At 39.6% G+C, this 13,662-nt stretch overlaps 1 protein-coding gene across 2 annotated transcripts in view; it reads right to left on the bottom strand.

Annotated features, from left to right (window-relative positions):
- The window catches only part of TRANK1 (tetratricopeptide repeat and ankyrin repeat containing 1), a 98,509-nt gene that overhangs the window by 45,824 nt on the left and 39,023 nt on the right, over nucleotides 1-13,662 (bottom strand). For both annotated transcript variants that reach the window (XM_080801146.1, XM_080801147.1), the window contains exon 9: nucleotides 4,358-4,528. In XM_080801146.1, coding sequence (XP_080657272.1) covers nucleotides 4,358-4,528 — 171 coding nt within the window. The remainder of the gene's footprint in view (nucleotides 1-4,357; nucleotides 4,529-13,662) is intronic.

Genomic DNA, 13,662 nt, shown 5'->3' with positions numbered 1-13,662 from the left:
CTGCAGAATCTCAGATCCCACCCTGAACCTGCTAACTCAAAACCTCCATTTTAACAGGCTCCCAAATGGTTCCTGTTAACATTGGGAAGCTCTGGTTTAGAGAACAGTGGAAATCTTCAGCAAGACCCTTCATTTCTCACCTCGGTGTAAAAGCCACCTTCTCCAAAGTCATCGCCACCATAATCATCAAAATGTTGCACGGCAACATTCAGGATGAGCCACGGGTGAGAGCATACTTTATCCTAGTCTTTAAGTTAGAATGCTGTTTGTCTGGGTACAAAAAGCTAACATCCTTATGGGGCTTTACCTGGGGCCACATATGTAAAAAACAAAATCATTCAGTCCATGGACTCAGGTCAGGAACAAGGGTACCCAACTCCACAGCAGTAACTCTTCCCAAAGACAATGTGCTTCCATCAAGCCCATTAATGCGTGAGGACGGGGAGGGATTAAAGTCCGTAAAATCTTCATTTTTATGACTGGAGATCTATCTTTATGCCCATGGCCCCTGGTCCTCCCTTTGCCTGTCTTCTCAATTGCTACACTGGTTAAAAAGACCATACTGGGGGTTCCTGGGTGGCTCAGTCAGTTAAGTGTGTGCCTTCAGCTCAGGTCATGATCCCAGGGTCCTAGGATCGAGCCCCCCATCGGGCTCCCTGCTCGGCAGGAAACCTGCTTCTTCCTCTCCCACTCCCCCTGCTTGTGTTCCTTCTCTTGCTGTCTCTCTCTCTGTCAAATAAATAAAATCTTTAAAAAAAAGAAAAAGAAAAAGAAAAAGGGACCATGCTAGGGCTAAAGTCTAAAACTACGTTATCCATTACAGTGGCCACTAACTTAATTATGTAAAATTAAAATGAGTTAAGTAAAATTAGAATTTCAATTCTTCTGTTGCCTAAGTCCTACCCTTTTCAAGTGCTCAAAAATAGGTGACCAGAGGCTATTCTATGAGACAGAATAGATATAGGATACTTACATCAGTACCGAAAATTACATTACATGGTCCTCGTTGACAAAAATTCCCCAGCTCCATCTCACGTTTTAAAGTTTGTGCCACTGGCAAAAATCTTAGAAATAAAATGTACATATACAACTCTATGTCCATATGGATACACAAAGTAACCGTGATATTAAGCACAGATGTCATATTCCAATACTGATGTCTAGAAGGGTTCCATGGCTAGGAGTCTTTGGGAAGTGCACTACCAGAAGATGCCAACTTGCTAGCCCTGCCTGATAACTGGTCATCCTCCACTTGTCCAATTTTTGTCAGTTAATTTTGCTTTTTTTGACTCCGTGTTTCCCTATAGTCTTTCAATATTCTTCTAGCATGTCAAGGAAAAATTCACGGTCGATGGTCCGGAAAACTTTAAAGTAATCAAATTTCCAATAAGCTTACCATTGAGTATCAGGGGCTGTGGGCTTCACTGTATCCACTGCCATCACAAACTACCCAGTGAGCCAAAAGACAGGCTTGGAACGAGGCACATTCCTCTGAATGTGCCTTTCTTCCCAAGCGAGCATAACTGAATTCTAGTAAGGAGAAAGGGAACCAGCTACTTTTCTACTGAGTCTCTTTTTCTGGTTTCATCACAAATTTAGTGACGGTAGAGAGAGAGGAAAGGAGAGTGGGACCCTGTCTCAGAAACTGAGCTGTTTTTAGGAGTAGCAGATATCCAAAGATTCTATTATGCTCCCCCCCCAAAAAAAAATAAAAATAAAAATAAAATAAAGAAAAACTTTAAAAACTAAACAGAAATGCATGACTTATGTTAAAGCCTATTAACATTAGATATAGCATACACAAAACACATATACAGTATTCTAAGAATTAAAGTTAGAACTAATTGCAAACAAAAAAATTAAATGTAAGAGAAAAACCTGCAAACAAGTCAGCCATTTCTCACCATTAACTGGTGGTCCTTTTTTTTTGTTACACTAAAACCTGGAAATTCACTGGCAAAGAAATCTGTTCAGTTAGTTTCAATTTCTCAAACAGTAGAACCCAATCTGAAGCTGAGATTACAGGCATAAACTCTCAGAAAGCATTTCACAGTGATTTATTAATTATACTACCTCACAGAAGAAATCACAAGTCCTTGACACAGCCGTCTTTTAAAAACTAAATATGATATGTCACGGCTTTTTTTAAAAATCCATGAAAAACAGAGGACTCTACAAATACACTTTGTTCCCCTCATTTCAGTGATCTCATGGAAACAACAGACGATATTTTAAGTAAGTAAATGAAAATGAAAACATAGATGGGGCAATGAGGGGGTCAGGGACGTTAAATGAAAAGCAGCTTCTCCCCCATATGAAACTTTCCTGAGCATGGCAATTGCGATGATCCCCACCTGTCCAACTGCCTCCCACTCCAACACACACACCCAATGGGCTGCCTTCACCTTGCCACGGATTTACCCACTCCAGGGGCAGGGGAGTGTTTCTGGGGAAATGCATGAAGCAACTTCAATAAACACACTAACCATCTATTAAGTATTAATCAGTCCAGTCCTTCATTCATGCACATAAACCATTCGAAGATCAGAAGATAATTAAAGAAAAGCAATAGTACAAAAAAGAAACAGGAAAACGAAACTACTCACCCCAAAAGAAAAAAATAATTCAGAGAAGAGAGGTGAACATTCTTTTAGGAAAAAAAAATACTCAATATTCTTAAATGCCATTCAAGAAGAGGTGGCAAATATAAAACAAGCAAAAGCTGCCATAGATTAGAAAAAAAAATCAGAAAACAAGAGTTCTTAGAAATTAAAACTGAGTTTCCAAATTTAAAAATGCAATGGGCAAGCTGAGTTATAAAAGGAAAAGCTGTAGAACAAGTTAAAGATCTGAAAAGAAAAAGAACCTAGAAAACAGTAGGGGAAAGTAGAGAGACATGTCATAAATTCAGGAAGCTCACCCATTTAATACTTGCAGTGGAAGAGAACAAAATGATAGAAGACAAATTTCCCTGAGCTAAGAAAGTTAGATTGAGAGGAGCCAAGAAGAGCCAAGCGAGAAGAATGTGTGAGGACCACACCGAGAAACTGCCCAGGGACATTTCAAAACTCGAAGGACAGAGAAAACCTTAGAAGGGAAAATAGATGACACTGACATCAGACTTCTAACCAGTAGCAAATGGAGGTTAGAATACAAAGACACAGTGTCCTCATGGGTGTGAGGAACGAGGTTTTACAGCATATTTCATAGGTCTAAGATCCCATGCATTGTCTGACACATCAGGAATGGCTGCACCAAAGTAACCCATCACCAATGGTAAAACACATTCCAGTTTTAAAGATTCGAAAATGTGGGGAGAGACTGCAATTTAGAATCAATGAAATACAATGCCTAAATTCGAAAATATAATGCCTCTATTCAAGGACAATGTAAAGACATCTTCGAAAACTCCATAAGTCCGTGCCTCCTCCAGTAAAAACTTAACTTGAGTAGGTATGCTAACAGATCAAGAGAGAAGTCTGAACAGACAACACCAGCCGCACAGTCCTACATGAGTGCAAGAACGAAAGGAAGCATTTACACACACACACATATACACACACACACACTGGGGCTGAAGTCTAAATAAAAGTCTAAATAAGGTCCAAACAGTATATATGTGTACATACGTGTATACACACACGGTCCATTAAACTGGGATGCTTAAATGGTATCACATTGAAATAACAAAGTTATCAGGACGTCTGCTAGTTCTTTCCTATGGGTTCTGCTATGCTACCAGTTGTAGAACATAATTTACATAACCATTTACATAATCATACTACCGCAACGTAAATACCATTTACTGGTTTTTCCTTTCTACAATTCATCTATGGATGAGGCCCAGAAAACGTAGAACTAAGAAACAGAATGTAAATGACACAAATGACATTACTAGGCACAATCCAACAATTGGCGTGAACTTGTTGCATTTCACCCTATACAGCAACCCGTCAATAGATGCTGTCCCAAACTGATAAACCATATCTATTCCAGACATATGAATGTATTTTAAATTATTGGTTGTAATTGCTCCTGAGGAGAGGCTCAATTTTTGTGAGCCCCTCTTCCATATGACTTTTTTCCTTTTTTCACCAACCACATGCATGCATGGAAAAAAAAATCACCGAAACTGTCCAAAGGCAGACCTAGCAAATTTATCAGGATGTCATAGACACTCTCTAAATAAGAGTTTTCTTTGTCTTTCAAAAAAAAAAAAAAAAAGCAACAAGTTTTCCAAAGACTGGGGATTTCACTTCCATCCTCATAGACAAGAAAGTATAAGCTGATTTGTATCTAATGCCCCAGGACCGTTTTAACACCCCCCCCCCAAAAGTTATTTCACTAGAAGCTGTACCTGATAGGTCCTTAGAACATGTGGCCAGCTTTGCCAAGTGACTGTTGATTTTCTCAATGGCCTTGAAGTTCTTATTCCTCTTGAGGACATCCATGGCAGAGCGGGACTGTCTATCCAGCAGGGTAGGGTCTGCCCCAAAGCGCAAAAGCATCTGCACATCCTCTGTTTGTCCTAGAGTGGGCCAGAAGGAGAAAGGGGGGCTGTCATGGTTCCTTCCATAAGGAGACGTCCCCATGAGTGCGCTTCCTCCCAGTTCCCTGCCCAAGCAGCCTGGGGCAAGGGGATCAGGGTCCCACTGCTCGCAGAGTCTAAACTGCTGGCACTGGGCAACCCACCCAACTCCCGGAAGCAAGGAGTCCTGTGTGGAGTGGGTAGGACAATAGCTTTGAAGAGGTTCAGAAGTGCGCTCCTCTCTACCTTTCTCCCCTCTCCCTGGCAACAAGCAAGGAGAGGGGGAATCTGGTTACTAGGCAACAGTTACAGCTGTAAGGATAACAGCAAGCTGTGACTTCAGATTTCTTTATTCCCTAGAGAGGAAACAGAATATTCTTCCAGAAGAAAAAAAAAAAAAGCCTGTCTGGGGCTCGGAGAAGAAAGTGGCAATTGCTTTCGCATCAGGGTCTTTTTGTTGTCACCGTTTGTACCCTCCCAGGCCCAACCCTCTGGCTGCCAGCTCCATTTGCTGCTTTGATGGATCTATTTGCCAAGCATCAAGGTGTCTCCGTGATCACAGATGCAACAGCTTTCCAAATGGAGCAGGTGTATCCCTGGGGGTACAAAGATTGACGTGGGCACAGAGAGCTCAGCAAATCAATGCCTGATCCCCAACTTCCTACCCATGCTTTCCTAAAATCCATAGCCCAGACTGTGCATCTCTACTCCAGGTATCATCCTGTTCATGGCGCTCTCCTTTCCCATCTCCCTAGTCACAACTGCCCTTCTCCCATTTTAAAAAAATGACACAAAATCAGAAAGTCAAAGTTTTTACCCACAGAGTATCTGACTGAGGCAGGCAGAATTCTAAGGCAATCCCTAAGATTCCCAACCCCTAGTGCACACACACCTTCTCCCCAGTTACTCAATCAAATATGAATCTAAATGTGATGAGACTTTGCAAATGTAATCAAGGTCCCAAAGCAGTTGACCTTAAGATAGGGAGAGTCCCCTGATCTCATCACATGAACCATAAAGGTCAGAGGTCTAGAGGTCAGGAAGAGGGCAAAGATTTAAAATATGAGAGGGAACTGATGCCTAAGAAATTCTCCCCTGCTGGCTTTGAAGAGAAAGGGAGCCACATGACAAGGGATGTGTGTGGCCTGGAGAAGCTGAGAGCAGTCTCCGGCTGACAGCCAGCGAGGAAACGAGGACCTCATTCCTACAACAGGACGGAACGAGATTCTGCCACAACCATGTGAGCTTGAAAGAAGGTCCACCACTCCAGATGAGAACACAGCCTCTGTCAGGACCTTTGATTACAGCCACAGGAGACAGTGAGCACAAAACTCTGTCACATCATTTCAGACTACTGACCTAGAGAACTGTGAGCTGGGTGTGGTTTTGAGCCGCTAAGTTTATGGTGATTTGCTAAGGATCACAGAGAACTAATTACTAATTAATGTATTACCCCAAAGGTGGTGAAAATTCCTGACTTCCAGAGTATCCACTGAAGGGAAAATTAGGTGCCTGCCAAGCCCCTTTTAAAAGGCACTACAGGGGCACCTGGGTGGCTCCATCAGTTAAGCATCCAACTCTTGATTTCCAGCTCTGGTCATGATCTCAGGGTCCTGGGATCAAGGCTCCCTGCTCAGCAAGGAGTCTGTTTCTCCCTCTCCTTCTGCCCCTCCCCTTTCTCTAGTGCTCTCCTCTCTCTCTCTCTCTCTCTCTCAAGTAAATAAAACTCTGAAAAATAGAACAACAAAATAAAAGGTACTACAATCTACCCTCCTTTCAATGACCTCCAAAATTATCATTTTCATCTTTAATAATTAATTACAGAAAAATTTAATATATTTCTGTTGCTTTGATATCTGTAGTAATAATTTTTTTAAGATTTTATTTATTTATTTAACAGACAGAGATCAAAAGTAGGCAGAAAGGTAGACAGAGAGAGAGAGAGGAGGAAGCAGGCTCCCTGCTGACCAGAGAGCCCGATGTGGGACTCAATCCTAGGACCCTGAGATCATGACCCGAGCTGAAGGCAGAGGCTCAACTCACTGAGCCACCCAGGCATCACTGTAGTAATAATTCTGTAATAATTAAATCTAGAAAAATTTAAACCCTAGAGTCTTAAATCACAGAATTTTTTTTAATTTAAAGCTATACAAGCACTTTTGTTCCAAGACGTTTACTACATGACTAATAAGACTTTCAAGCATAAACTGTATGAGAGTAAACTTCTTTCTGAGAAGTAAACTAGAAATAGGATCCCCAAAACAGCAAGGTACAATTTGATATTTTTGGCTATTAAAGAGCTGGTCCATAGTTTTTTAAATAGATGTTAGAGATTATCAAGTTGCTGTAGTATTTATGTTCTATTATATGCCACTAAAGGATATAATAGTTTAATTTTAAAATATCTGTGTACACAATTCTGAAAATTACTTTTTCTTACATATTTTTGACTCACGGATAAAAAAATTCTACATGTCAATGTAAAAACATGTAAAGAGGTACATAGGTTTTCAAAATTCTTGAAGATAAGGAAGCAACATTGAAAAACATACTAGACTCTTTTTTTTTTTATTTACTAGCATCCAATATGCCTTTTCCTGATAACAACACCTCAGTTTTCCTTTAAGAAAGCACCTTTCCCCCGTCTTGCCAGCCTACCTGATTTGATGGGCAGAAACACATTCAGTCACCATGACATCCTCCACCACTGCCCCAGCCAGAGCTCGGGGGAACCGGGATGGGATAAACATCTGACCAGAACCTAACCAATCAGACCATTCCATTCTCTCGCTCTGCCCCAGCCCCAAATCCAGGGGTGAGCACCTGATCAGGATCTAGCCAATTAGATCATTCCATCCTTCTGGCGTTACTGATTGGTTCACGGAGGGCATGTGACCAAAATCAAGTCACAGAGACTCATTCCTAGGACTTTAACTGAAATACTGAGTAGAGATACTCTCTTTGGCTGTGACTGACAAACAGGCATAAGATAAACCTAATATCAGATGGCTCCCACTGCAAGAGAGCCTGCCTAAGAATTAACCTAACGCAGAAGAAAGCAGAGCTGGAAGACAGGGCAGATTCTTGAAGACACCTCGAGAGCACCTGGAGCAAACTCTGGACCGTTGAGTCACATGAGCCAATAAATGCCCTTTCTTGCTTAAACCAGTTTGAGTGTCTGTCGCTTATACCAAGTTAGATGCAACCACCAACCTGGCCTCATGTCAGTTCCAGAAGGTGATAATTTCCAGGCTTTGGGTCCTGCTGCTGGGCTCTCTAATTCCCTAACACTGAACGCGCGGGTCTCCCAAACCACACGGATCCTGAACCAGGAGGACCATCATAACAACCTCCGCCCACCAAAAGTCCGACAGAATGGATTATTTCAGAGGCTCTATGATGCAATTATTTTAATTATTTTAAATGATGGATTTGGAATTCGGGCCACATTAAAGTATCTGGAGAGTTCCTGACTCTCCATGTATCAGAAAAGTATTCAAGATGGAGATAATCTCATACACTGTTGGGGCAACCTTTCTGGGGTTCAAGTTAACAATAGTTTCAAAAGTCAAATACGTCCCAATATGCTAACAACATCCTAAAACCGTACATAAATTTTTACTTATACTTTATAGAATATTTGTGGGGGGAAAATCATAAGATATGGGTAATATTGGTTTCTCAGGTTAAAGGACAGAGACTCTCAATGTATAGTTTTTGTGCATGTGAATTTGTGATCTGTGATTTTGTGAATGTAATCTGTTTAAATTTTAAATAAAATGAGATTATCCAAACAAATAAAATGCGTAATTTTTCGAACAAGCAATCTCTCAACTAGGAAATAATCCTATAGATACATTCCCATCAGTTCACAAAGATGTATACAGGAAAATATTCTCTGAGCGTTGTTTTTGGTAGCAAAATAACTGAAACCATTTAATCATCCATCAGTGCAGTATAGTCATGTCAGAGAATGCTGTGAGCTGTTTAAAAAAAAATGAAATAGTTATGCAGGTAGTATTAGGGAAAGATGGCCAAGATTATTGCTCAGGGGAAAAGCAAGTTGCTAAATAGAATGTAGAGTATGTGCATTCATATTTAAAAGAGGAATAGAAAAATTGGCAAGACTCACCAAAAAATGCTTGGTAGACTTTGTGAAAGAGAATTTACTTTTTATCACATATCTTTTTAAAGTGTTTGAATACCTTTTTTTTTTTACTAAGACCATGGCTTTCAAATTCTTTTTATTTTTTTGCCTTTAAACTTTTTTTGATAGAATAAATTCATAAATGCATAAAATTCATTCTTTTAAAGTGTACAATTTAGTGGGTTTCAGTATATTTATGAAGTTGTATAATCATCACCACTATCCAATTCCAGAACATTTTATTACTCCAAAAAGAAACCTTATATGCACTGGCAGTCACTCCACCTTTCCTCCTGCCCCACCTCCAGGGCAACCAGTGATCTGATTCTCTAAATGAGATCATGTAATATGTGACCTTTGTGACTAGTTTCTTTCCCTCAGCATAACACTTCAAGGTGCATCCATGTTGTAGTGTGTGTCAGTATTGTGTTCTTTTTTATGGCTGAATGATATTGTATTATCTGGATGAACCGTGTTTTGTTTGTCCATTCAGCAGCTGGAGATTTGGGTTGTCTGCATGGTTTTAGTTGTTATGAGTAATACTGCTATGAGCATTCATGTACAAGTTTTTGATTAAGTATGTTTTCATTTCTGTGAGGCATGTACCTAGAAATAACATTGCTGAATCGTATGGTAACTATTTGAATTCCTGCCAGACTTTTTTCCAAAAACAGATGCACCATTTTTTCATTCCCACCAGCAATGGGTCCCAAATTTTCCACATCCTTGTCAATCCTTGCTGCTGTCCATCTTTTTTTTTTTTCCCCAGCCATTTTGGTGTGGAGTGTATTTCTGATTTTAAACTAGTTTTTGAAAAGTGATTCAAAGAAGTTAATATGAAGGGGTGCCTGAGTGGCTCAGTTAGTTAAGCATCTGCCTTAGGCTGAGGTTATGATCCTAGGGTCCTGGGATCTAACCCTGCATCGGGCTCCCACCTCAGCAGGGAGCCTGCTTCTCTCTCTCCCACTCTCCCTGCTTATGCTCCCTCCCTCTCTCTCAAATGAATAAATAAAATCTTTAAAAAAAAAAAAAGCCTATATGAACAATGAGACCAGTAGAATAGAACAGAAAGTCCAGAATTGGCGGCATCTCAAATTCCTGAGGTCATAAGAACACTTTTAAACAAATGATGCTGACACAAATAGGTAGCCTTCTGGAAAATGGTAAAACTAGATCCTTCCATGGAACTCCAGTGGATCAGGGACTAATGTGAAAAAGGAAACCATATAGGCACCAGAAAAAAAATACAACTCTTTAACTTGGGTGTTTGGAAGGTTTTTTTTAACTCTGACTCCAAATACAGGAGCAATAAATCAATAAATTGATAAATTTGACTACATAAAAAGAAAATATTTGCTTGACAAAAAAGCCCAAAGTCAGAAGACAAGTGAATAAACGGGGGTGGGGGAGAGATTCATGACTTATACCACAGACAAAGAGCTAATGAACATAGAATTCTTAAAAATTGAAGACAAAGGATCAAAAACTCTATAGAAAAATGAGGAACAGACATGAACAAATAACTTGGCAAAAAATAGATATGAAAATGGTTCTCAAATATATTTTAAAAAGGCCAAACTCACACATAAAGTAATTAGGGACATGCAATTAAAACAACCTTGAGATACCAATTCACACCTCTCAGACCAGAAGAAACTTAGAAATATAACAACAAAATTCTGTTGGTGAGACTGTGGGCAAAGAGGCACTCTCCTATATTACGGGTGGTTGTACAAATTGTTACCATCCTTCTGGATGAAGATTTGACAACATCTAACAGAACTACATATGCATTCATGCATATGAACTAATATCGAGTGATTTCCAGAACATACTGTTAATGAAAAAGATTCTGTGTCAAGCAGAATCTATAGATTGGGACCCTCCACATAAAAAAGGAGGTGTAAGAAGACACACATGTGTCTGCTCGTTACTACAAAAGGAATCCAGGAAGATAGGCCTAAAAAAAAGAAAAGAAAAGGGGCGCCTGGATGGCTCAGTGGGTTAAAGCCTCTGCCTTCGGGTCAGGTCATGATCCCAGGGTCCTGGGATTGAGCCCCATATCGGGCTCTCTGCTCAGCAGGGAGCCTGCTCCCTCCTCTCTCTCTCTGCCTGCCTCTCTGCCTATTTGTGATCTCTGTCAAATAAATAAATAAAATCTTAAAAAAAAAAAAAAGGAAAAGAAAAGAAAGAAGGAAACTGATCACCTACAGAGGATGAATGAGAAAGGGGCAGAAAAAAGGGGGAAATGGGAAATGGGAACTCAGGGGGTCAAGGAGGAGGAAGACATGACACTTCCCTGAGTATGTCTTTCTGCAAAGTTCAGACCCCTAGAACCATAGTAATGTTTCACATATGTGCCTTTCACATACCAAAATACAAACAAAACCAAACAGGATGTGAGGAGAACTCTTAAATGGAATGCAAAGCCTGAAAAAAAAATATACCTGCGTGTACTACAAATGAGCGAAATGACCATATTAAATAGGGTGGGGAGGAAAAGAACTTAGTGTCTTGACTAGATCCTATGAAACTGAAGACAAGAAGAACTGAATACAAACGAACATAAAATGAACATAAAACAAACATACATCTAGTTAGTAGATGTGTTTCTCAAAGGGACTTGGGTTGGTAAGTCTGAAACTCATAAAACTGAACAAGGAAGTAAATATATTATAGATGAGAGACGTTACTCATTTTAAAAGGCTAAATGACCGTGGTGTTGGACCAGAATCAGAGGTATTGGCATAAACTCATGGTTTTTAATACAGAGACACAGTAATACGATGTGTGTATCCAGGGGTTAGTATATGAACATATATTTCCTACCTCCATCTGCTGAGAAGGCACAGAAATAATGACACTCCAGTAACAATGATCCCACCAAGTAGCAGACCTTGTTTTCTACATCATTCTCTAACAAAAGGAAATGGGGATCCTTGGAGAAATGGTTGATTACAGAGGGACACAGAAAATTCAAGATGAGCCTGAAGCACTTGTGATGTCTGAAAGTAAGGAAGTTCTCAAAAAAAAAAAAAAAAAAAAAAAGATGGGGCTTGTCAAAGGATCACAGGAGCCAATCAGAAGAAAGGAGTGCCTAATGGCCACAGATAGAACAATTCAAGCAACCAGAGAGTTTATCCCATAGGATACATATCCATGAGTCCATACATATATCATACAGAGAAGGGACAGCTCTTCATTACAACAAAATTCCAAGTAATAAATGTAGAAGGAAAGGAGAAAATAAAAAATCAACATTAATCAAAGATCACAGTGATAGCTGATGCTGACAAGATCCACCAATAAATATAAAATTAGTGTGCAAAAATTTGAAGAGAAGCAGGGTATTTAAATAGCCTCAAAGTATCTCCTCCAAGATAATTAACCACTACAAAGGGAAAGATGGTAACTTTACAATAGAGAAATCCCACAGAACCCACCTTAACCAACTAATTGAGGTTAACATCACAGGACATACTGGCATGATGAACTCCTCAATATAAAGTGGAGAAGGCCACAAACTCATTTCAGTTGTATTCTTAGCAAAAATGCTTAATTTTATTCCAATCACGAGAAAAGCATCAAACAAATTCAAACTGATGGGCCATCTACAAAAAAACTGACTGATATTCTTCAAAAGGGTCAAAGGTAAGGAAAACTGAGGAACTGTCAAAGACTGGAGCGGACTTGGGAGCCCCGACAAGTAAATGCTGTGTGGATCTCCTAACTGACAAAGAACATTAGTAAAAACAAGGGCGAAATTCACAAGACATCTGTGTGTTCATTGATAGCATTTTGTCAATGTTAATTTCTGGATTTTTTTAAGGGGAGTTGGGTGAGGATATACAGAAACTCTTTGAACTATTTTTGCATCATTTCTGTATGTCTAAAATTAGTTCAAATTGAAGATTTAAAAAAAAAAAGTGAGCTTCCCTGATGAAAGAGAGGCAGAGGACGTGGGTAGTGAGAGAGAGGTGGAATTCAAAGGAGGGGAATCAGCCTATAAGGGTCTATAAGAAGACTCGTTTGGCAGCAGCTGGGGTGGGGGACAGCAGCCCATGTTACACCTGCATGAAGAAAGGGCCATGTCTTGACTTCGCAGTTTCATTCTCCCATGTTTCAGAAAGTCGGGAAGGTTTCCGCATTTGTAAGAAACTAGATTAAGGTGTGCTGTCCATTATGGCAGCCACGAGGCACAGAGGTGGCTAATGAGCACTTGAGATGTGGCTAGTCCACATGGAGATATGTTAGCAGAGTATAACACATGTTGGATTTCAAAGACTTAGCGCAAAACCAAAATACAGAATGTAAAAAGTCTCCATACTTTTTACGTTAATTACACAGGGCAATGATAATATGTTGGCTAGATGGGTTAAATAAAATATATTGCTAAAATTAATTTCACCTATTTTGTTTTACTTTTTCATAGGACTACCAGAAAATTTTAAATGTTGTATGTTGCTCTCATGATGCTTGTACTGGAAAGCACTCATTTAAGTCCCAGGAAATGGATGCTTGCCAAGTTATTGATGCATAGGTTTAGAATCCAAGGCTTTGCATGCATTTACTATACACAAATACTGCTCAAACCACCTGAATTTCAGGAGACTTCGAGTTGTGTTTCTTTGCAAACTGAAGAGTTTGTCTGAAAATCATTTTTCTTGGACATTTTTGGGCTGGGGATGTGTAAGGAGAGCACAGTGATTGGAGGCACAGACTTTAACCATAAATTACCAGTCCAATGATAGCTTTATCAATGATAGCTTTATCAATAGCTAAATGATAGCTACTATCATTTAGCACTGAGGTGTGCTGAAACCAGCTCACGCCAGTCCATGAGGGCCAACTGTCAAATATCCAGAAATGTTAAAAGATGGTTGGTAAACACTGCCATTATTAACAACTAACTTATTCAAACTTACAATAAACAAATCATGTTAAAAACAAAACTCATCACTTCTTAATTATTTTACTATGCTTTGCT

This window comes from Martes martes, assembly GCF_963455335.1.
Source record: "Martes martes genome assembly, chromosome: 1".
Lineage (NCBI taxonomy): Eukaryota > Metazoa > Chordata > Mammalia > Carnivora > Mustelidae > Martes > Martes martes.
The sequence above is the reverse complement of the archived record's forward strand: the minus strand, read 5'-3'. Positions and strand labels throughout refer to the sequence as shown.